At 38.1% G+C, this 24,831-nt stretch overlaps 1 protein-coding gene across 2 annotated transcripts in view; it reads left to right on the top strand.

Moving 5' to 3' along the window:
- Positions 1-24,831, top strand: part of twf (twinfilin actin binding protein) — a 207,339-nt gene that overhangs the window by 162,423 nt on the left and 20,085 nt on the right. The window contains exon 8 of one of the 2 annotated variants that reach the window (XM_067140457.2): positions 8,618-8,822. The exons of the other annotated variant lie outside the window; for it this stretch is intronic. Within the exon in view, the coding sequence (XP_066996558.2) occupies positions 8,618-8,710 (93 nt within the window). The 3' untranslated portion in view covers positions 8,711-8,822. Of the gene's footprint in view, positions 1-8,617; positions 8,823-24,831 lie in introns of those variants that run through there. 2 annotated transcript variants of the gene reach the window in all.

The following is a 24,831-nucleotide window of genomic DNA, read 5'->3' as shown; positions in this document are numbered from 1 at the left end:
CCAGATTTGAACTTGCCATCTTGGGATCTAGAAGCCTACACTTTACCACTGATCCACCATCTGTAGCACTTCCAAAATTGCCAACATATGTGGAAAGCACGTACTTTCAAATTGCACTGCATATGGGACTAATACCTTTTGTAACACTAAGTGGTAATGTCAATACGCATAACTAGACAGCCTGGTTGGTAGCTACATGTTCTGCCTGGGTGGTGAATATTGCAAGAGTATTGTGTATTTTTCTACGAGTTTCATTTAATTTTTTTAACGTAGGTTTCCTTTAAACTTATGTATGTGTGGTATGTTACTCTTTTTTGCTGGGCTCCTCATATATTTCTCAGTCTCCTTTAAGTCCTTGCAAAATGTTTCTTGTGCTGGAGATAGCGACCTTCAATGTTTTGAGTGTATACATTATAGGTACCCCTTTCCTCAGCTTCTGATCATTGTGTGAGGTCTTCATAAAATAGTTCTTTTCAAAATCAAATCAAAATCTATTTCTTTGCAAATGAGGTGTCTACCTCGGTGGCAAATAGTACACTAAAATACTTTATTCACTTCTTGTCACTTTGGATCCATTAACGTGCTATGCATTACTTATCAACTATTCTGTGACCATCCCCGTTTAATCTGAGGATGACTAGGCTCTGCTTGTTTTCAACTGGTTCTTATTTGAAGTGTCAAAAGGTTTGCAAAATAACATAGTTGATTTTGGTATTAAACTGCCACTGTTTTGGTGGGTATTTTCAGAAATAAATTGACATTGTCCTACTCTTTTATTTTGTGTTGTGTAAAATACATGGTTAAATTCCCTGACATCCTCAATCTGCAGCGAAGAACACTTGAATGCCTTGCGTTTTTGCGTTTTGTGTATCCAGGTGGAAAACTGACACAGTATCTGAAGGAAGTAATAATATGAGATATTCTACTTTATATTATAGCATTGTAGGACAGTAAAACGTTAATTGTATGATCATCAGAAAAATTCAGGCTCATAACCTCTAAAATCACTAAGCAATGCTCACATTTCTCACTACTCCCTAGACCATCTTCAAGTATCCAGGTGCTGCAAAGTTTTTCTCCCTCTTCCTGATGTTGCTTTAGCAGCAAGAAAAGTTTTGTCACTCATTTTTCAATAAATAATGCCAAGGAAATGGACTACATACAACTTTCTCCTAAATGCAGTAGAAAGCCACTTACTATAAGAGTAACAAATATTGCCAACATGCTGCTTTGGAATTATCCTGTCCGAGGTAAATGGAATGGAAAATTTGTCCTTCCTCCAGTGATTAAGATTTAAATTTACTCAAAATCCTCGTGAATACGTTCAAATCATTCTCTAAAATATTGTTTTGTCTTCATATTGGTACATTAATATACGAAAATGGGAGGTTAAGTAAAGACAGCTAGAGTTGGCTGCACAGATTCTATAGGCCAAATTTAGGAGCTGTAAGTGACGAACACAGTGAATGCTTTCACTAAGACATTTACTGCATAGAAAGAAGGTATCAGGGATGTTGTGATTGTGCTGTGAAGGGAGACTGTGTGGGGTCTAGTACGAGCAGAGGGGTCAGAAGAACATAGGAGGAAAAACTGTTCTAATCTTATATCACTCATTTCTCCTTTATTTAAACTATATGGGCTTTCTTTCTCCTGAACAGAAGAATCACAACTATACTGTAGTATCTGAGAATGTTAACATGTAAGAATTTTAAACCATATCAATATCAATGTAATTATTAAATTAATGTAGTAATGGTCCACCTTTCAATACTATAATATGTAATATTCACATTAATTAGGGACTAGTTTCGGCCTGGGCTGGCCATCTTCAGCCTTAATGTAAAACACCTAATAACTAAACAAATGTACATGCACACAATTGACATAAAAACAAATGAAAACAAATATATACAAAGTGACATTAAAAACTGGGATGGAATATGAATAAATTTGAAAATGAACTAGGTTCTAACATCTTGAGTATGTTCATCATTGAGAATAATTTCAAGTATTAAGTATTAATTTATATACACAGAACTGTTAGTTCTAATACTGCTGATCATTTCAATAGGAACTGGTAAATGTTGATCCTGTAGTTTGTCATCAAATCTATATGTGTGTGGTGTTAGCTATATGTAATCCATTGGACACTGCTGTAAATAACCACTAGCTGACAGGGAACTGTTAGATGTTGTTTCATCTTCAATCAAAATAATAAACGAGATGCTCTCATGGTGCTTGTTAAATCTTGCTGAAATGTTGTTGGACATTGTCAGGACAGCACATGAAGATGTGGTTAACACAGATCATTGTGTCTGGTATAAAATTTTGCGATTCATTGCGGTGCCCATGAAGTTAACCTGATAAATTAGATAAAATTAAATTAATGAATTGAATGAGAGAATGTGTTAGTTAGATGGCATAGGTTATATGAGACTTACCTCTCAATACAGCATGAGGTGTGTGGTCCATTGTTGAGTGTGCTTCAGACTAACTGTTGTGAAATTCAAATGAAAAGGAAGGAGAGGGGAGGGGAAGGTCAGAAGGAGAGGGGGTTGGGGGAGGGGGGTTAAGGTGGGGCTGAAGGATGTGGGAAAAAGGATGGTTGTTGAGGAAATGTGCTGTGAATATTATGAAAAACTGAATTGTGACTTGTTGGTTTGACATTGCTGAAAACGGGAATTAGAAGGTCAAAAAGGATATTTGGTTTTTCTGAAATTTCATTAAGATTATGATTTGGGTTGAAATATTGATCTAAATGTATGAAGCAGCATTTGGTAATGTTAAGGAGGGGTCCTTTACTGATGATTTTGAGAATTTCCATATCTTGTTTTATGTCTGTGAATTTGTGCTTATAGTCATGCATATGCTGTCCTACAGCTGAAAATTTATTGTATTTCAGGGCATTGACGTGTTCTGAGTACCTTATCTTAAAATTTCTCCCGGTCTGTCCGACGTAAGAAGAATTACAGCTGTTGCAAGTGATCCTGTATACTCCTGATTTTGAATAACTATTGAACTTGTTTATGGATGTGGCATTATGTAAGATTTGTGCATTCCTATTCTTTGTTTTGAAAGCTACTTTTACATCGTGCTTTTTAAAGATGTTGGTGACTTGGTAGATTTGTTCGGTGAATCTTACATAATGCCACATCCATAAACAAGTTCAATAGTTATTCAAAATCAGGAGTATACAGGATCACTTGCAACAGCTGTAATTCTTCTTACGTCGGACAGACCGGGAGAAATTTTAAGATAAGGTACTCAGAACACGTCAATGCCCTGAAATACAATAAATTTTTAGCTGTAGGACAGCATATGCATGACTATAAGCACAAATTCACAGACATAAAACAAGATATGGAAATTCTCAAAATCATCAGTAAAGGACCCCTCCTTAACATTACCGAATGCTGCTTCATACATTTAGATCAATATTTCAACCCAAATCATAATCTTAATGAAATTTCAGAAAAACCAAATATCCTTTTTGACCTTCTAATTCCCGTTTTCAGCAATGTCAAACCAACAAGTCACAATTCAGTTTTTCATAATATTCACAGCACATTTCCTCAACAACCATCCTTTTTCCCACATCCTTCAGCCCCACCTTAACCCCCCTCCCCCAACCCCCTCTCCTTCTGACCTTCCCCTCCCCTCTCCTTCCTTTTCATTTGAATTTCACAACAGTTAGTCTGAAGCACACTCAACAATGGACCACACACCTCATGCTGTATTGAGAGGTAAGTCTCATATAACCTATGCCATCTAACTAACACATTCTCTCATTCAATTCATTAATTTAATTTTATCTAATTTATCAGGTTAACTTCATGGGCACCGCAATGAATCGCAAAATTTTATACCAGACACAATGATCTGTGTTAACCACATCTTCATGTGCTGTCCTGACAATGTCCAACAACATTTCAGCAAGATTTAACAAGCACCATGAGAGCATCTCGTTTATTATTTTGATTGAAGATGAAACAACATCTAACAGTTCCCTGTCAGCTAGTGGTTATTTACAGCAGTGTCCAATGGATTACATATAGCTAACACCACACATATAGATTTGATGACAAACTACAGGATCAACATTTACCAGTTCCTATTGAAATGATCAGCAGTATTAGAACTAACAGTTCTGTGTATATAAATTAATACTTAATACTTGAAATTATTCTCAATGATGAACATACTCAAGGTGTTAGAACCTAGTTCATTTTCAAATTTATTCATATTCCATCCCAGTTTTTAATGTCACTTTGTATATATTTGTTTTCATTTGTTTTTATGTCAATTGTGTGCATGTACATTTGTTTAGTTATTAGGTGTTTTACATTAAGGCTGAAGATGGCCAGCCCAGGCCGAAACTAGTCCCTAATTAATGTAATTTAGAATATTACATATTATAGTATTGAAAGGTGGACCATTACTACATTAATTTAATAATTACATTGTACTTGCAATTCAATACGGATCAGAACCATGAAGTTTATAACCTATGATATCAATATCACACAGTATCAGTATCCTGATGAGTACAGCAGAAGGAGCTTTTTGCGAAACAGCTGAGATTTCAACATGCTCGCTCATTGCAGTGATTCTCTCACAGATGGTAGCACTGGTGCTACCCCTAGTGTATTATTTACTAACTCTATGGTCTCAGCAACACACATGCAAATTGGCCAGCCGTTGCTGCAAGGCCTGCAGTTCATATAGAATCTTATCGGCGATTCTTAGCCACCTATCGGAAGAAAGCTGTAGCCAAGTGTGCTTTCCTAATGTTCTGTCGTTCACAAATCTAAACAGGGTTGCCAGATCATCAGTATCTGTATAGGTATGGATCTTTGGCTCGATATCAACACTCAATATGAAGGATGGGATCACTAATTGCTGTGTATTGTATCTTTCATTCTGGTAGTTCTGCAGCTCTGCAGATCGTATTATGAAGCCGCGCCTGGTAGCATACCAGTACACCTTACACACTAATTGGAATAGCTTTGCCATTCTGATTTCTCTCAAAACAGTCAGTAATTCAGAGGGTGTATCATGAATTCCAGGTAACTTGTTTGTAGTTAAGGTTCTCAATGCTCTGTCAATCTTACTTCAGAATTGTATCTCCCATTTTGTCAGCATCTACAGTCTTTTTTTGTACATTATCTTTCTTTCTGCTTTCCCTTGAATATGTTCTTGCCATCTTTCTGCCTTCTTTTCTTTCCCTAGAAGTGGTTTTCCATCTAAGCTCTTTATATCTATGCATCTAGCTTTCTTTTCTACTACAGTTCCTTTGAATTTCCTATATGAGGCATCTGCATTTCCAACAACAATATGACCTTCAACCTCTGTACACTTCTCCTTGTGCCCTTCCTCCTTAGCTGCTTTACACCTTCTAGATACATCATTCTTTATTTGCCAATATTCCTTTTTGTTCCTTCATTTTACACATTTTTGTATTTCCGCCATTCATCAGTTAGGTCTAGTACCTCATGAGTTATCCACTAATACCTACTTGTTATTCTGAGTGGGTGGCTAGTCAATTTGGGTCACATAGCTATCAGAGTTATCAGCTTGAATTCCGTTGACAGTGGGTTCCAGCCCCACAGTCGGCATCCCTGAAGGTGGTTTTCCATGGTTTCCCATTTTCACACAAGGCAAATGCTGGGGCTGCACCTTAATTAAGGTGACAGTCGCTTCTGCTTTCCCATCGTCATCACAACACCTCTCTGTGTCAATGCAACAGCAGTCCTACCAATCTCATTCTTTAGGACTGTCATGCTTCATACTGGGTGGTTCCCGCCAAAAAAAAAAAAACAGGGGCATAAGATCGGGCGATCTGGTGGGCTAGGGAACAGGTCCACCCCTTCCTATCCATTTATCAGGATACATTGCATGGAGATGGTTCCGGACGACCACTGCCACATGCGGTGGAGCTCTATCATGTTGAAACCACATCCTGCAGCGGTCAAGGAATGGCACATGTTCCAAGAATGGTGGTACTTCATCTTAAAGAAACCACAGATAGCATTCTCCCATCAGAGGTCCCTCAGATAAATGGGGACCAATGAGGTGATCACCCATAATGCCACTGTACCTGCAAAGCTGCCTTTCATACCCAATAGGGATTATCTGCACTCCACTAAAGCATAGTAGGTGATAAATAGTTCCATTGTTGTGAAACCATGTTTCATCTGCAAATAAGATGGTCGCTAAAAAGGCAGGATCAACATTCACATGCTGTAGGGTCCATTGACAAACAACAGATGGGGAATCTGCCACCTGGGCGACTGCCCTAAATGCAGATCAGTATTGATTGAAAAAATCATGTCCATGTACATTCTTGAATGTCACCATTGTTGTAAGAAGATTCAATGTTATTTAATATTTTTGCACTTATTCCTACCAATTCTTGAGGTACTGTATGTTAGATTTCTTCTGTAGGACTCTAGTTGTATTAAGTAAGCATGCATTAGTAGTAGCTTTTAAGAAAATTGAAAAATATTATCATATCCTGATGCAAGTATGTAATGTACTAGTATAACTTGGAAACAATTCTCTAAACCCATGGGTAAATAGTAATAATATTGAGCTTGATTAGTAGGTGCTGTTATTGTTGTTGTTGTTGTTGTTATTATTATTATGACTTGTGAGGTGTGGCTATGAAGTTGTTTAAGTTTATTATTATTATTATTATTATTATTATTATTATTATTATTATTATTATCTACGTAGTTATGTATGACAGGTTTTCACTACGGACTTTGTTTGGTATAAATCGTGGTCGTATCATTTATTATTTGTGTGTTGTATGATATGTCTTGTTTAACAGAACATGTGAGGTTATGTCACAATACTTCTTCTGTATGTCTGTTAGTTCGACTTTATTTATTTAATATAAGAACACGTAATTAATAGTATATAATTCATTATTACCTGTAAATGTGATGTATAAATCCGATGTAATGTTGTGCAGCACAGGGTAATAGTCTAGAACAACGTACCTTTGTCACTAGAGTTTTACAGAATGTTCTATTCATTTGTATATAGGTTATTGGAGACTACAGAAGATATGAGGAAGCATGTTGTGTCATACTTTTCTGGAAGCCTTGTGAGGCAAGGTATATGAAAGGACGGTCTTGGGGTTACTGGGAGACGTTGGTAGAGTTAAGTAGGCCTATGTGAACTCGTGGGCAAGGAACATTGACTGTTGGGCTGTCAGATACCGCAGTGGCTCTTTGCCCTGCGACAACACATGAAGCGTGTCACTGGCTATTCCCCAGCGGAGCTGTTCCTTGGTCGACAGCTGTACGGCACTGGGGATTGGGAGATTCGTCCACCACCCACTTCTGGTCAAGATGATGCAGCTGTTTCCCTAGCAGAGTGGCAGCATAAGCAGCAGCAGGGCATCAAGGAAAGCATTGGCTGTGAAGAGATCCCTTACTTAGGCCAAGGCTCAAGATGTCGAAGAGACCCAGATCTTCCTACCAGGGCAAGAAGTACTGTGACATAACCACCCAGTCATTATTACGATTGGAGGGTTTTACGCAGGTCTCGCACCTAAGTGGCTTGATCCCATCGAGGTTGATAAGCGGCTAGGTCATGGCATCTACTTACTAAAGACCAACCTACTGTCAAGGTCCACACATCAGAATTGTGGCGAGTCACCCAACTGCTGCTCATACAGAGTAAGCCTGGTACTGCCGCGGGTCCACCGGGTGGAGAGGCTACTGATGACACGGTACAATCTGGTCATGAGGAGGAGAACGCATCAGCTACCACTGAGGACGAGGAGGAGACTGTTTTCTTCTTCTCCTTTAAACAGTATATAAAAAATAAAAAGTCCAAGTTCAGTCCCCATGACATAGAGCTTGAGAAGGACTGAAGAAAGAAAATACCGAAAGTGACAGAGATTATGGGTGAATGTGTGTGTATATTTCAGCATAGCTCTCCACCAAACTAGATACACATGTAACTTAATATCTGGAAAAATTACTGTAGGAGCAAAAACCCCTAGCACCCCTAAAGGAAGGGTTGAAATGTAAAAATATGAAAAATGGCCGATATTAGTGGCCAGTTCATAGTCTTTGGGATAGCTGAGATGAACCGTGGCACTCTGAATGCCATTTGAGCCAAAGTTCATTCCCAGTCAGAATGGGGGTTAGAAGGGGTGAAAGGAATGTCCAAAATGACCGAGATCGTGGATGTACTTGTGCATATTCCAGCATAGCTCTCAACCAAACATGATACTCGTGACTTACTGTTTGGGAAAGAAAACTATAGGGTAAGACACCCCTACGGGCAGGGCTTGAAAGGGGGGTGAAATATTAAAATAATAGAAAATGGCCCGTATTGAAAGTGAAAACGATGTATGTTCATAAATACAGTTTTTCTTTTGCATTTGATTAAACAGTTTGGAAAATCTAGCATGGTTGAATTAATAAATACGGGCAAAGCCGCGGGCACCTGCTAGTTAATAGTAACTTATATAATTTATTATTACCTGTAAATATGATATATAAATCCAATGTAATGTTGTGGAACACAGGATAATAATCTAGAACAATGCACCTTTGTCACTAGAGTTTTACAGAATGTTCTATTCATTTCTTTATAGGTTATTGGGGACTCGAGGAGATATGAGAAAGCATGTTGTGTCATATTTTTCTGGAAGCCTGGCCAGGCAAGCTGTATGAAAGAACGGTCTTAGGTTGTTGAGTTGTTAGTGAGAGACGTTGGTCGAGTTAAGTAGGCCTATGTGAACTCATGTTTTGGTTATGTTGTGATTATGTTATGGTTATGTGATCTTGTCAAGTGCTCCATAGCTGGTTGATATGCTGATGTGGCAGTCCAAGTGTTTCAGTTCTAGATGTTGATTCATTTCATGTGCAATAATTAATGTGTGTATAATTTTTAAATAAAAGAGTGTACACAATTGACAGCATCTCATGTGCATCTTTGTGACTATGATAATCCAAAATACTGACGCTTAAGAAAAACTACTTTAAAGGGTCTCTCATATAAACCAAAACCATAAAGTGGTGTTTTTACTCTCCAGTACGAAAGTTCCAGTATGGGAGGCCCGCGCATAGTTCTTGACCTGGCAGGCAGCCTACATGTGTTCGACCTGGCAAGCATGAATCGCCAGTCTGAATCACAGCTGTTAAATCGGTGAGACAGTTGTCATTGCAACATTGTATTTTCACATGTAAAAGTTCTGGTTTCATCTTAATGGTCATGTGAACAGTCATAACCCTCACTACTGGTGTGCAGAAGATTCTAATGGTATTTATGAAGTCTCTCATTATGATAGAAAGATTGGTGTTTGGTGTGCTGTTAGTGCAAGACGAATATTTGGGCCTACTTTTTTCAGAGCAACAGTAAATGCAGTGAGGTAACAAGATAACATTTCAATATCGTTCTTTCATCAGTTAACAGAAGAAGAAACATCACGCGGGTTGTTTCAACAAGATTCAGCACTTGCTCATACAGCAGAAGATTCCCTTCTTACATTCTCGGAAGTGTTTGCAGACAGAATTATCAATGCCCTCTTTCTCCAGATCTAACCGTGTGTGATTTTTACTTGTGGGTTAAACTGAAAGAAAAAGTGTATTGAACAAATCCTTGCACACACACACAAGAAAAGAAAACTTCATTAAATTTTCTTACATAGTTCCTCAATGCAGTATTATTGGACTTTTATGTTTTCTTACATGTAAATGATGTGAGTAAAGAACTGGAGTCAAATCAAATCAAAATCTCTTTATTTGCAAATGAGGTGTCTACCTCGGTGGCAAATGGTACTCTAAAATACATTATTGTCAAGCACTAAATTTTAAAATAACAAGAGAAGAAGAAAATTTTTCTAGAATACAATAATATACAATTTACGGTAACAATTTTTTCTATTAAACACACAGCTCATCCTTAATAAATTTATATTATTTACAAAATTCTACTTATATCCTATACTTACAAACATAGTCAACTCATATACAGTATGTGGAATTACTTCAAATAATACTATACAACTGGTATAAGATTAAAATTTACATTGCATTTATTTACTTATTTATTTTTTTACCCATTTTGGAACCTAAGTAGGATAACGACCTGCTGCGTCTTAACCAGAGCCCCTTTTGCCACCACTTTTCAGAGTTCCTGAAGGGCCTTCACAGCTACTGTAGCGGTCCCAGGGCCCTCGAACTCCCCCCTGTACTTCACCCCCACAGGTAGTCCCGTACTTTGGCTGTCCAAATTCCATGGACCAGGGGATGGAATTAATTTTTTCACGCACATTTTTTATTTACAATAGCCTGCACTGGTCGAATGCCCTCTAACATTTCATTTATTTTCTCTGTTGCTGTTTATTCTCTTCTTGAATATCTGTACAGATTTTGGAAAAGGATCAAACACTACCCCTGGTAAACTGTTCCACTCCTTCACACCCTTCCCAATGAATGAAAATTTACCCCAATCGCTTCTGCTAAAATTCCTTCTAATTTTATACTTGTGGTCAGTTCTGCCGATATAATTATTTTCCAACTGAAGCCTCTCACGGATTTCTCCCCATGCTTCTTCTCCTGTATAGGCTCTATATAATCCTGTAAGTTTAGTTTTCTCCCTTCTCTTACTTAAAGTTTCCCACCCACGTTCCTTTAACATTTCTGATACACTACTTTTTCTCCTGAAATCCCGTGTTACAAATCTTGCTGCTTTCCTCTGCACACCATCTATTTCTTTTATTAGGTATTCTTGGTGAGGATCCCAAACACTGTTTGCATATTCCAATAATGGACGAACCATACTTAAGTAAATTTTTTCTTTTAATTCTTTGTTGCATCCTTTAAGTAGCCTCATTATGACATATAACGATCTGTATGCTCTCCCAACAATGTCATCAACATGACCCGTCCAGTGCAAATTACTTTCAAATCTCACACCTAAGTATTTGCACTTGCCATCTTTGGGGATAACTACCTCATCCAAAGTATATTCAAATTCAGTTTTAAAGCTCCTGTTTGTAAATGTTGTAACATTTGATTTGCCTCCATTAACCTTCATATTATTTTCTTCAACCCATTGTTGGATACTCGCAAGGTCCTTTTGTAATTCTAAACAATCCTCAATGTTATTTATTTCCCTATAAACAATTATGTCATCTGCATACAATCTTATTTTTGATGTTACAATGTTCCCTAAATCATTTGTGTATATTAAGAAAGGTAATGGACCGATAATACCACCCTGTGCAATTCCCTTCCGAACTTTCTCTTCCTCTTAGTAAGTAAACTCGTGTCCTCATCCTGAGGTTGTGCAGCTCTTTTCAGGCACACCCCCGTTGGATCTCTTCCTCTTGATATATTATTTCCTACTTTGACTTTCTGAACCCTTGAATTTAGAAATGTTCTTATCCAACATATAACCCTTACGTCCAATCCTATTCCCTCCAATTTCTTTAATAATATTCCATGTTCCACTCTATCAAAGGCTTTGGAAAGATCTATGGCTTTGCAATCTAACTGGCCTCCTGAATCTAACTGATCTGATATGTCCTGCTGAAATCCCACCAGTTGTGCCTCACAAGAAAATGTCTTTCTAAATCCATGCTGGCTCCTCATGAACCAATTTTTATCATCACATATCGCTCTGATGTACTTTGCTATTAAACCCTCCAATATTTTACAAGCTATACTGGTCAGGCTGATTGGTCTGTAGTTCTCTGGTTTCCTTTTATCACCCTTTCCTTTATAAATTGTTATTATTATAGATTCCTTCCATTCTTTTTGTATTACACTATTATTTATGACATAGTCAAAGAGAAATTTTAAGTAAGGCACTATGTACCACCCCATTGTCTTTAATACCTCCCCAGTAATTTTGATCACTTCTTGCTGCTGTTTTACCTTGCTGAAGCAATTGGATTTCTCTGAAAATATCTTCATTTGTGAATGAGAAGCTTCTTTGTTTCCCTGTGTGTCTCTCCCTCTCTATCTTCTGTTACGGTTTCCAACTCCTGACAATCTTCTATACTGAATCTCTGAACTCCATACTGAATAGATTTGCTTTCTCGGCATCTGTTAAATAGTGTTCACCTCCTTCTCCCACCATTGTAGGAATTTGGATTCCTTTTCCTTCTTGATTCCTAATATATGAATACATCTTTTTCCATTTCCCTTTGTGGTCATTACCCTCTTGAAGTATGCAATTCATATATTTCTCTTTTGCTTCCTTTTTCACTCTATTCAGTTCCCTCATTAGCTGTTTTCTAGTTTCTCTATTCTCCTTTTGTGTAGATGATGTTATACTGTATAGAGTAATAAATAAGTTACATGATTGTGAGCAACTACAAAATGGCCTCGACAGTGTTGTGAGGTGGGCAACAGGCAATGGTATGATGATAAACAGGGTTAAAAATCAGGTTGTGAGTTTCACTAATAGGAAAAGTCCTCTCAGTTTTAATTGTTGCGTTGATGGGATTAAAGTTCCTTTAGTATATAGGTGTTAATATAAGAAAAGGTCTTCATTGGGGTAAATACATAAACAGGATTATAAATAAATGGTACAGATCTCTGCACATGGTTACAAGGGAATTCAGGGGTTGTTGTAAGGATGTAAAGGAGAGGGCATATAAGTCTCTGATAAGACCCCCAACTAGAGTATGGTTGCAGTGAATGGGACCCTCCCCAGGATTATTTGATTTGAGAACTGGAAATAGACCATTGAAAAGAAGCTTGATTTGTTGTGCGTGATTTAAAAAAAAAAAAAAAAGAGTAGTGTTACCAAAATTTTGCAAAGTTTGGGCTGGGTAGACTTGGAAGAAAGGAGACAAGCTGCATGGTTAAGTGGTATATTCGGATCTGTCAGTGGTCAGATGGCATGGAAGGACATTAGTAAATTAATATGTTTGAGTGGTGTTTTTAAAAGTAGTACAGATCACATTATCAAGATAAAGTTGGAATTCAGGCAGACAAATTGGGGCAAATATTCGTTTATAGGCAGAGGAGTTAGGAATTGGAATAATTTACGAAGGGAGGTGTTCAATAAATTTCGAAATTCTTTGCAGTAATTTAAGAAAAGAATATGAAAACAACAGATAGGGAATCTGCCACTTGGGCGACTGCCTTAAATGAAGATTAGTGGTGATTGATTGATTGATTGATTGATTGATTGATTGATTGATTGATTGATTGATTGATTGATTGATTGATTGATTGATTTGGGTTCAGTAGTGGTAGGTCAATGGTAGAACACATTTTCATTCTGAGATAGGTCGTGGAAAAGAGCTGGGAATATGAGGAGGATATAGTAATGACTTTTACCTATATGCTTAGAAAAGACATAGAGCATTGTTTTTTTTTAATCTGTACTACACACGTTATGAGGTACATGCTATTGTGGGTGATTTGAGGAAGGGAGTCATCATGTTCATTACCTCAGGCTGCCTGTATTAGACATCGTCCAACATCGGACCCTAGGCAATACCTCCTACGGTTTGGTTTCAATAACAGACCTTACAGGGATGTTCCACGTAATCACACTGTACAAATTACGTTAAAACTCCTATTTTATTATATTGCGATTGGTATCGGTCCTTTCCGGACCATCTTCAGCTAAACAATACATTAAACTTAAAAACTTATGAGCAGAAGACACTGTAGGGATACATTGTAAAAGTATGATACAAGTTAGGTTAATCTGAAGTAAGGAGTATGGATACATGCTACAGAAAGTACCATATTTGCACACCTGCCAAATTTCCTGATTTTAGCTTATGTTTTGGTGAACTTCAAACATGTTTTCAAATCCCGCCATTTCGACTTTGTATGCCAGTGGCCAGAAGTCCTTCGCTCATTGGCAGCTTTCAAGTGAAATATCAGTGTTTATTAATACGAGAAATGCGCGCGAATGTGCGATGTTTATTGAAACTTGTATATCGCGACGCGTATATCGATTGTAAATCTCTCGTTCTTGCATGTTGTGTTCGTGTTCCTTCAAATCAGTCTAGTCGATTCTAGAGACTAGTCACTAGATTTGGAGTCTATTTTAGTAATTTGTTGACAGAATTTTAAAGGTAGCAGCTAGTGAGTTTTCTAGAGATTGTAGGAGCCATTTGGAGACAATTCTGGCAAAATTTAATTTGTTACTGGATAAGAATAGGATTGCGCATGATGCAATGTATTAATCTATGCATTTGCCAAGCAATGGCATCTAAGCGCATGACTGATTCACACATGTGGAGCACGAGTCATACCATTTTCGTAACCCTTATCAGAGACCGATCATCTCACTCACATATTTCTTGTGAGAGAATAGAAATGTGTAAATTTTAGCCTTGTAGCCTCGTTTAGCAACAGTCGGGTTTTGAGACAAAAAGTGTTATAATATGTACTTCTGTATTGCGCAAGACCTGTAGAATAAGCAGTTTTGACCAATTGTATCTCCTGATGTTTCCTGATTTTCATATTAACATCTCCTGATTTTTGGTTTTGTAAAGTTGGCAGGTATGTATTTGCCAAGCAGTAATCAACGGTAGATGTGCCATTAAAGGAACTCACATTAAATTATGGCATTAAACTAGACAACAGGTTAGGCAGTTGAAGCTGTTCTATAGCCAATATTTACTAAGCATACTGGGCTTTCCCAGGAGGAATCAGAGGATGGTAAAAAGAAAGATAATGTGAATTAACAAATTAATCTAGCAAAAGTTTATTTTAAGGGAATATTTCTATAAAAAATAAATTCTTTGGTATAAAAGTTACAGAAAAATATTGACTAGAACATAGTATATTAAAAGATGAAAATTACGATCATTACAAAGGGTAAACAACTCGAATAAAGCCGATAAAGAAAAAGGCAATGAATAACTAGATATCCTTAAGATGTAAAGGTTATTACAGTAGGCAAGTTAACTTTAAAAAGAAATAGGATGACAATAATTCAAAAAGTGTTCACATGGAAAAAAAGATCACCATCATAATCCATCAAAGGTGTACGTCATTGCCACACATGGAATACAATACACTGTGGGTCCAGCAAGACTAATAAACTTTCCTTCCGCGATTTAAGAAACAAGGGATAACTTTTAGATTTACCATCATCAATAGGAATGAATAAATACATTACCACAAAGCCTATAAAAAAGAAAATTACACCCCTAATGAAAAGTCACTGTTGATATTGAAGCCATGATACTAGGTAGTTCAGTGTAGCCAACTTATGAATAAGTTCACAAAACAAAGAAGGAAATATAAAAGAATTACTTATTCACTGAAACACAGATTGTGCACCACATTGAGCATGATGGGTACAGAGCGTAAAAGAACACATGTTTACAGGAGTGCACAATGAAATACCAAGGAAAGTGGGGAAAAAAGATGTTTCATAGATCAGGCCGCCAGAGAATATGCCACTCCCATTTCAAAATGGTGGCAAACATAAGGTAGTGAGGCCACTAATAAAACAAGAATATACTGAAGAACCAGCTTCAGGAGGTAAATAAGATGTCTTTCCTCCTACCTGAATAGAGTCCAGTTAACGCTGGATGTCATGGCGAGAAAATGATGTATAAGTCAGTGCACACTGCGTATGTCTGTAATGTGTTGATACTGAATTAATGTAAAATGGGGCTAATTGTCATGAGAGGGAACATCCTTTACTGCTATTGCTAGTTGCATTTGAGTATCATTGGCTGCAACGAAATTAGGAGAGCAAACGACACTGGAACAACTATTGTAGTAAAGTGAATTGAAGAAACGTGGATGTCTGTAATGAAAGACAAGGTAGAACTAATATGCGACTACTAACACCTAACATGAAAGCGTTATTCTAACTGTTTATACTTACTCTCTCTGACCCGTGTCGACCTGTAGACCAGTGTATTGAATGTGAACCGTTTTCAACTGTGTGAGACTGTGGAGCGGGGAGAGAAGGCGGGGCCGTGTCGGGGCATAGTTAGAGGGATGAGGAGGTGTGACAGTTTGCTTCACTGATTTTAAAGTTTGTTACGGTATTCTTTCATAATGAAAGGATTAATTAGCTCGGATAATATGTTTGCTTTTCTGTTGGTTCGTTTAAGTTGAACTTACGATTAAACTGTCGATCCAAAGATATAAAACAATCTTCGGTGATACTAAGTAGGGATCCTTTCTGTAAAATTTTAATTACCTGAAGGTCCTGTTCGATGTCTGAAAAATTATGTTTGGAATCTGCCGTGTGTTGTCCCATCGCGGAGTATCTGTTGTGCGTTAATGAATTTGTGTTCTCGAGGGTTGAAGTTCCTTCCTTTTTGGCCTTTATAACTCGCCTGACAGTTTTGATGTTTTAATCTGTAAATCCCTGCGTTATTAAATTTAACCTTGTTGACTGTCCTTGAGTTGTGGAAGTTGGAGAAAATATTATTAGTAGTTTTAAAGGCTGTCTTAAGGTCATATCTCTTAAACAGGTTGGTTATATGGTAGACATTATTATTATTATTATTATTATTATTATTATTATTATTATTAAAGGTGAAGGTACCGGGCGAGTTAGCCGTGCGCGTAGAGGCGCGCGGCTGTGAGCTTGCATCCGGGAGATAGTAGGTTCGAATCCCACTATCGGCAGCCCTGAAGATGGTTTTCCGTGGTTTCCCATTTTCACACCAGGCGAATGCTGGGGCTGTACCTTAATTAAGGCCACGGCTGCTTCCTTCCAACTCCTAGGCCTTTCCTATCCCATCGTCGCCATAAGACCTATCTGTGTCGGTGCGACGTAAAGCCCCTAGAAAAAAAAAAGGGTGAAGGTTGTAAATTCGTCCTTATGTTTCATATCTCTAATTAGAATGATTTTGGTTCTGAAAATGATTTTATTAACAAAATCTTTGTTAAAACCATTGCTTACGGTCATTGAACGAATAGTGTCTAACTCTTTGCTTAAATCTACTGGAGATAATGGAATATTGTATGCCCCATGTACCATACTATAATAGGAAGCCCGTTTTTGAGATGTGGGATGAACAGAGTCCAGTTTGATGGTATTACTAGTTTAGGTCAGTTGTCTATAGGTAATGTATGATAGATGATCTTTATTTCTGGTTATTGTTAAATCTAAGAAGTTTAATGTTTGATTAGACTCCATCTCCATGGTAAACTTAATATAGGGGTTTAGTGTGTTGAGCTTGTTGAGTATTAATTGACTGCTGGTGTGTCATCTAAAATAGCAAAAACATCATCTACGTACTGCACCCGCTCAAAGCCTGAGTCTCAACCAGCATTTATCTCAGGGGTGGAACATACACAAAAATTTGTTGACCCTTATTTTGCCCATAATTTGGCAAATCATTCCTGAAATTTTACATAATAAATTTGACACTGTAGACCAACCATCCAGTTGGGTGTTTGAACCGTTGATTGCCGAGGGTTGAAACACGACTCGCATGACAACACGACCACCTCATGGTCCAGACCATTTACCTGTTGACAAGGTGTGTGCGACTACATGAATTGTCATCGCCTCCACGTTTATTGAGATGAGGTCAACCCGGGATAGTACAATGCGATCCCCGGGTTCCTAACCAAGAAATGCTATCGTTAACTGAAGGAAACCACAAAGGGACTCTAACCTAATGATCAAGATGTAGGGATTTTCCATCACATTTGACATCCTAAACTTAGCTTATTATTTACAACAACTTGACATTATGACGTCGTTTCGCCAGCTGACTTTCCTAGTCTCCGTCATCATCATCCAAAATAATTCATTAAAAAAATATTTCATTATTATTAATTTCATTATTTTCATGAGTGGAGATCATCATTATCGTAACACTTAATCATCATCGATTTAACATTTTAATTTCATTTTTCACCATTATTATGATGCTCAGAAATAATCTCATAAATTCTTCTTATTCTCCTTCAAATTATTATTATTATTATTATTATTATTAATTCATAATTTCCAATCATTAGAATAGTCACACATGTTAAATCCCATATGAACAACCAAGATCCAATTTCACATCGGTCGGGACACAATGACTATATTCGAACCGCAACCTTATTTCATTTCGTACTGTCATTAATTTATGGGGACACCATGTCCTCCCAAGACAAAACCTAAATCCCATGACACTTCGCGGCTGGGAATCTCCATCCAGTCCCTGCGAGTGCTAAATTATTCCTTCGGCCAGTATCCAGTATTCGGGAGATAGTAGATTCGAACCCCACTGTCGGCAGCCCTGAAAATGGTTTTCCGTGGTTCCCATTTTCACACCAGGCAAATGCTGGGGCTGTACCTTCATTAAGGCCATGGCCGCTTCATTCCCACTCCTAGCCCTTTCCCGTCCCATCGTCGCCATAAGACCTATCTGTGTAAGTGCGACGTAAAGCAACTAGCAAAAAAAAATTTATATTCCTCCTTCTCATTTGAAGTCCATTTAATCCACTGGAACTCTTCAAAATATTGATTAATCCTTGTGCATGGACTCTTCTGCCGCTCATAACATCGGAATAGGCATACAACATCAACGTAGGCCTCGGGATTCATCTATTTTATCATCAACATCAGTACGACTCAATTTTATCTCATGTCGAGTTTTTGTCCCGCTCGACTTCCAAATTCAGAAATGGGCTTAACCCACCCTGGGCCTTCAACATAGCGTGACCATCATATACAAGTGCCTCTATCACTTCTAAACCATGTTATTATGATTATAATGGAGTCCAAAAACGTTAAATCAACAAATAATATTAAAATCAAATTTACTGCCCAAATTAAAGGCTTCCACGTGCCACATGCTATCTCCACATTTAACTTGCAAACGTTCTATAAAATCAGGCCCGTGCTTTATTCACAAAGTACTATTTTTAAACACTCGTGTAGACATTTCCCGTCCATTTATCACTCCAGTACTTCTAATTATTGTTATTGATGTCCACTGGCAAAACTTTGTGGCACACATAATCGTTGCTATTTTCATTCAAAAGAATCGGACATCATTTTGTCCCACTATAGTGAAATTCACTGGCAACCCTCTACCTCTGGATAATCATACAACATGCCTTAATATCTACAAAATTTACAAGAAACTGGCCTAAGTCAGGCAAGCACATCTGGAGCACTTCTAACATGAATCTCAATTTATCTTTACATGAAACATGCTCCTATACAATCAATCATGAACACTCCAAGCACTTAAACAAACAAAATCAATCCTAATTTATTCTACTAACATAATCAAGAATATTATGAGTGCTTGATATAATTATTTTCATATTAATTTGTACCTTTGTCTATCTCTCTGAATTATACGAGCCGTAAAGCAGCTTGCGTGTCACTCAAGTTACCATATTAAATTATATGATTTTCCCCGTTAACGTTAGCACATCTACATAATTAAATTTATATGGTACTCATACCTGCCTGTAGTTCGCTAAATCGGACGAGGAGCACATGGCCTGTCCATTTTAGCACACCAGCATGTAGATGTAATCCTTTACACTTTTCAATTTGACACATTTTAAATAATAAGATAGAGTTAATAAGATAGAGTTTGAGGGATGTTCCACCATTCAACACATTGTAAAATATATTAAATTATAAGAAGACCAGTTTCAACTCCCTTGGAGTCATCATCAGTTCTTGTTGAAAATCAAATCACGGGGAATCTGATAACAATCATAATAATAGACTTGTCAAGTGGTCTTGCCGCAGTCATCTGCAATATGTGAACCTTTTTTAAAAAACAAAACTTGTTGACTGTTATAACCACACAATCACATGAAATGTTTGGTAATCAGCTGAAATTATACATTGGCTTGAGATGCTTAGTATTTAAGAATGATCTTGGGTCTAATGTAGAATTATTACCGTGTGTTTGTGGAACACGGAACTTGATTGTCGGCCCTGATTCAAACAACATGATATATGACATAGTTGAAATGAAAATATGTTTGACAATGAAAACATTTAGAACTTGCTGGTTTTAGTTTACATAATCTTACAGTGTTTTAGGATGTTGTTGTTTGAGTCATCAGTCCATAGACTGGTTTGATGCAGCTCTCCATGCCACCCTATCCTGTGCTAACCTTTTCATTTCTACGTAACTATTGCATCCTACATCTGCTCTAATCTGTTTATCATATTCATACCTTGGTCTACCCCTACCGTTCTTGCCACCTACACTTCCTTCAAAAACCAACTGAACAAGTCCTGGGTGTCTTAAGATGTGTCCTATCATTCTATCTCTTCTTCTCGTCAAATTTAGCCAAATCGATCTCCTCTCACCAATTCGATTCAGTATCTCTTCATTCGTGATTCGATCTATCCATCTCACCTTCAGCATTCTTCTATAACACCACATTTCAAAAGCTTCTATTCTCTTTCTTTCTGAGCTAGTTATCGTCCATGTTTCACTTCCATACAATGCCACGCTCCACACAAAAGTCTTCAAAAACATCTTTCTAATTCCGATATCAATGTTTGAAGTGAGCAAATTTCTTTTCTTAAGAAAGCTCTTCCTTGCTTGTGCTAGTCTGCATTTTATGTCCTCCTTACTTCTGCCATCGTTGGTTATTTTACTACCCAAGTAACAATATTCATCTACTTCCTTTAAGACTTCGTTTCCTAATCTAATATTTCCTATATCACCTGCCTTCGTTCGACTGCACTCCATTACTTTTGTTTTGGACTTATTTATTTTCATCTTGTACTCCTTACCTAAGACTTCATCCATACCATTCAGCAACTTCTCGAGATCTTCTGCAGTCTCAGATAAAATAACAATATCATCGGCAAATCTCAAGGTTTTGATTTCCTCTCCTTGGACTGTGATTCCCTTTCCAAATTTCTCTTTGATTTCCTTTACTGCCTGTTCTATGTAAACATTGAAAAGGAGAGGGGACAAACTGCAGCCTTGCCTCACTCCTTTCTGGATTGCTGCTTCTTTTTCAAAGCCCTCGATTCTTATCACTGCAGACTGATTTTTATACAGGTTGTAGATAATTCTTCGTTCTCGGTATCTGATCCCTATCATCTTCAGAATCATAAATAGCCTGGTCCAATCAACATTATCGAATGCCTTTTCTAGATCTACGAATGCCATGTACGTGGGCTTGTCCTTCTTGATTCGATCCTCTAAGATCAGACGTAAAGTCAGGATTGCTTCACGTGTTCCTACATTTCTTCTGAAGCCAAATTGATCTTCCCCCAACTCACCTTCAACTTGTTTTTCCATTCTTCTGTAAATAATACGTGTTAAAATTTTGCAGGCATGAGATACTAAACTAATAGTGCGGTAGTTTTCACACCTGTCAGCACCGGCTTCCTTGGGAATAGGTATAACAACATTCTGCCGAAAATCGGATGGGACTTCTCCTGTCTCATACATCTTGCACACTAAATGAAATAACCTTACCCTGCTGGTTTCTCCTAAGGCAGTCAGTAATTCAGAGGGAATATCATCAATTCCAGGTGCCTTGTTCCTATTTAGGTCACTCACAGCTCTGTCAAACTCTGACCTCAAAATTGGGTCTCCCATTTCATCAGCATCAACAGCCTCTTCATGTTCCAGAACGAAATTATCTACATCGTTACCTTGATACAACTGTTGGATATGCTCCTGCCATCTTTCTGCTTTGTCTTCTTTCCCTAGAAGTGGCTTTCCATCTGAGCTCTTAATATTCATGCACCTAGATTTCCTTTCTCCAAAGGTTTCCTTGATTTTCCTGTATGCAGCATCTACCTTTCCCAGGACCATACAGCCTTCAACATCCTTGCACTTCTCCTTCAGCCATTCTTCCTTAGCTACCTTGCACTTTCTATCCACTTGATTCATTAATCGCCTGTATTCTTTTCTGCCCTCTTCATTTCTAGCATTCTTGTATTTTCGTCGTTCATCAATCAGGTCTAGTATCTCCTGAGTTATCCACTGATTCTTAGTTGATCTTTTCTTCCTTCCTAACATTTCTTCAGCAGCCCTACTGACTTCATTTTTCATGACTCTCCACTCTTCCTCTACTGTGTTTCTTTCGGCCTTTTCATTTAGTCCTTGTGCAACATGTTCCTTGAAACGATCCATCACACTCTTTTCTTTCAACTTGTCTAGATCCCATCTTTTTGCATTCTTTCCTTTCTTCAATTTCTTCAACTTCAGATGGCATTTCATGACCAACAAGTTGTGGTCAGAGTCCACGTCTGCTCCTGGGAAAGTTTTGCAATCCAACACCTGGTTTCTGAATCTCTGCCTAATCATAATGAAGTCTATTTGATACCTTCCAGTGTCTCCAGGTCTCGTCCACGTATACAGCCGTCGTTTGTGGTGTTTGAACCAAGTATTGGCGAGGACTAAATTATAGTCAGTGCAGAATTCAACCAGCCGACTTCCTCTTTCGTTCCTTTGTCCCAATCCAAATTCTCCTACTGTGCTACCTTCTCTTCCTTGGCCTACCACTGCGTTCCAGTCTCCCATCACAATTAGATTCTCATCACCTTTGACATATTGTATTAAAGCTTCTATCTCCTCATATATTCTTTCAATTTCTTCATCATCCGCTGAACTAGTAGGCATATAGACCTGCACTATTGTGGTGGGCATTGGTTTGGTGTCTATCTTGGCGACAATAATTCTTTCACTATGCTGGTCGTAGTAGCTTATCCGCTGCCCTATTTTCTTATTCATTATTAAACCAACTCCTGCATTGCCCCTGTTTGATTTCGTGTTGATAATTCGGTAGTCGCCTGACCAAAAATCCTGTTCTTCCTGCCAACGTACTTCACTTATACCAACTACATCTAAATTTAGCCTATCCATCTCCCTTTTCAGATTCTCTAACCTACCACAACGATTCAAACTCCTAACATTCCACGCTCCGACTCGCAGAATGTCAGTATCCATCTTCCTGATGATCGCCCCCTCTCGTGTAGTCCCCACCCGGAGATCCGAATGGGGGACTAGTTTACCTCCGGAATATTTTACCCGGGAGGAAGCCATCATCAGTACATCTTTCATACAGAGAGAGCTGCATGTCCTCGGGAGGTGGTTACGGCTGTAGTTTCCCGTTGCTTTCAGCCGTGTAGCAGTATCAACACAGCTAAGCCATATTGAGTATTATTACAAGGCCGTATCAGTCAATCATCTAGACTGCCGCCCTTGCAACAACCGAAAGGCTGCTACCCCCCTTTCGATGAACCATTCGTTAGTCTGGTCTCTCAACAGATACCCATCCGATATGGTTGCACCTGCGGCTCGGCTATCTGCATCATTGGGACACGCAAGCCTCCCCACCGCGGCAAGGTCACATGGTTCGCAGAGGAGGTGTTTTAGGATAGATGGAATAAACTTAGTAGATTTAAGTTGGTTGAAGAGCTGGGGGAACATCCTTCATTATGGAACACTTGCTAATGCAATTCTAACTGTCTTCGACTATTGTTGATGTCGAATGGCGATGGTATGGCCATGGCTTATGGAAACGTGCATTGAAGGTGTCTGAGGAAAAAAGAAAGAAAGAATGAGAAACTGTTGTATGTGTATTACTTACTCTGTACCCGCTCGTGCTGACCAGCCGTTAGAAGAGTGGGTTGCGATCTGTTTAACTCTCTGTGTGTGTGTGTGGTTTTTTTTTTTTTTTTTGGGGGGGGGCTAGGAGAGGGGGCGGGTAGAGGTGGGGGGGAAGGGGTGTGGCTTGCTTTGGGTTGGTTGAGGTATGGAGGGGGTGTGTGAGAGAGGGGAAGTGCTTTTATGTTGAGCCATTCTGTCTAGATATGTCTTGATGATGAGGGGATGAATGGCCTCATAAAGTTTTTTTTTTTTTTGTGGATTCGTTCAGATTATGATTAAAATTAACTTGTTGGTCTAACGATATGTAAAACATTTCTTTGATATTGAGTAGGGGTCCCTTTTCCATGGTTTCAATAATTTGCAGGTCTTTGTCTATGTCGGAAAATTTATGATTGGATTCGTGCGTGTGTAGACCCATGGCTGAATATCTGTTATGTTTAACTGCATTAGTGTGTTCGGTGTACCTGGTGTTAAAGCTCCGTCCTGTCTGTCCAATGTAGCTTGCTGTACAAGTTTGGCACTGTAATCTGTAGATGCCTGATTTGCCAAATTTGTCAGATTTATTCACGGTCCTTGGATTGTGGAAATGAGAACAATTGTTGTTGGTTGTTTTGAATGCTATTTTTACCCCATGTTTTTTAAATATGTTTGTTACTTGGTAAACAGAATCGCTGTTGAAGGTAGAAACTGAAAAATTGTCCTTTTGTTTCTTTTCTTTAATAAGAGTAACTTTAGGTTTGTTTTGGATTTTAGATATAATTTGGTCTGTGAACTTTTTGTTGTACACATTAGAAAGAGCAATTGTCCTGATAGTGTCTAGTTCTTTTTTTAGGTTGGAGCGAGATAATGGAATATTAAAACTCCTGTGGACTAAGCTAAAATTTTAAACTGTAGAAGAACAAATAAAACTTGGAAGATTTTACACTATAATTTTAACAAATGAATTTTTACACTGCTGGCCTTCTATCGGGCCCGCTTAATGTAAACATACGTTCTTCATTCCTTCCCGGCACTAAGGAACGCGTTATACACCGGTATCACCTTTAACAGCTCGGCAAGCACTCAAGTTTCGATCTGGCACTTCCGTGAACATTCGTATTTCTGCCAGCTTACATTTACTTGGCTGACCAGGTATCAGTTTGTAATCGACTGTTCACTGGCGTCTAATTATGCTGAACAACCGCGACCGTTCTCGTGTATTATGCACTGTTCCCTAGATATATCACTTCTACCCGTAGGTTTATATTTAATTAGTTCCGTAAATGTTTATACATTTCTATCGATTTGTCTGTAGG

The sequence above is a fragment of the Anabrus simplex genome, chromosome 2 (assembly GCF_040414725.1).
Source record: "Anabrus simplex isolate iqAnaSimp1 chromosome 2, ASM4041472v1, whole genome shotgun sequence".
In the NCBI taxonomy this organism is placed as follows: domain Eukaryota; kingdom Metazoa; phylum Arthropoda; class Insecta; order Orthoptera; family Tettigoniidae; genus Anabrus; species Anabrus simplex.
Note: the sequence above shows the minus strand (reverse complement) of the source record. Positions and strands in the feature narration are given on the sequence as shown.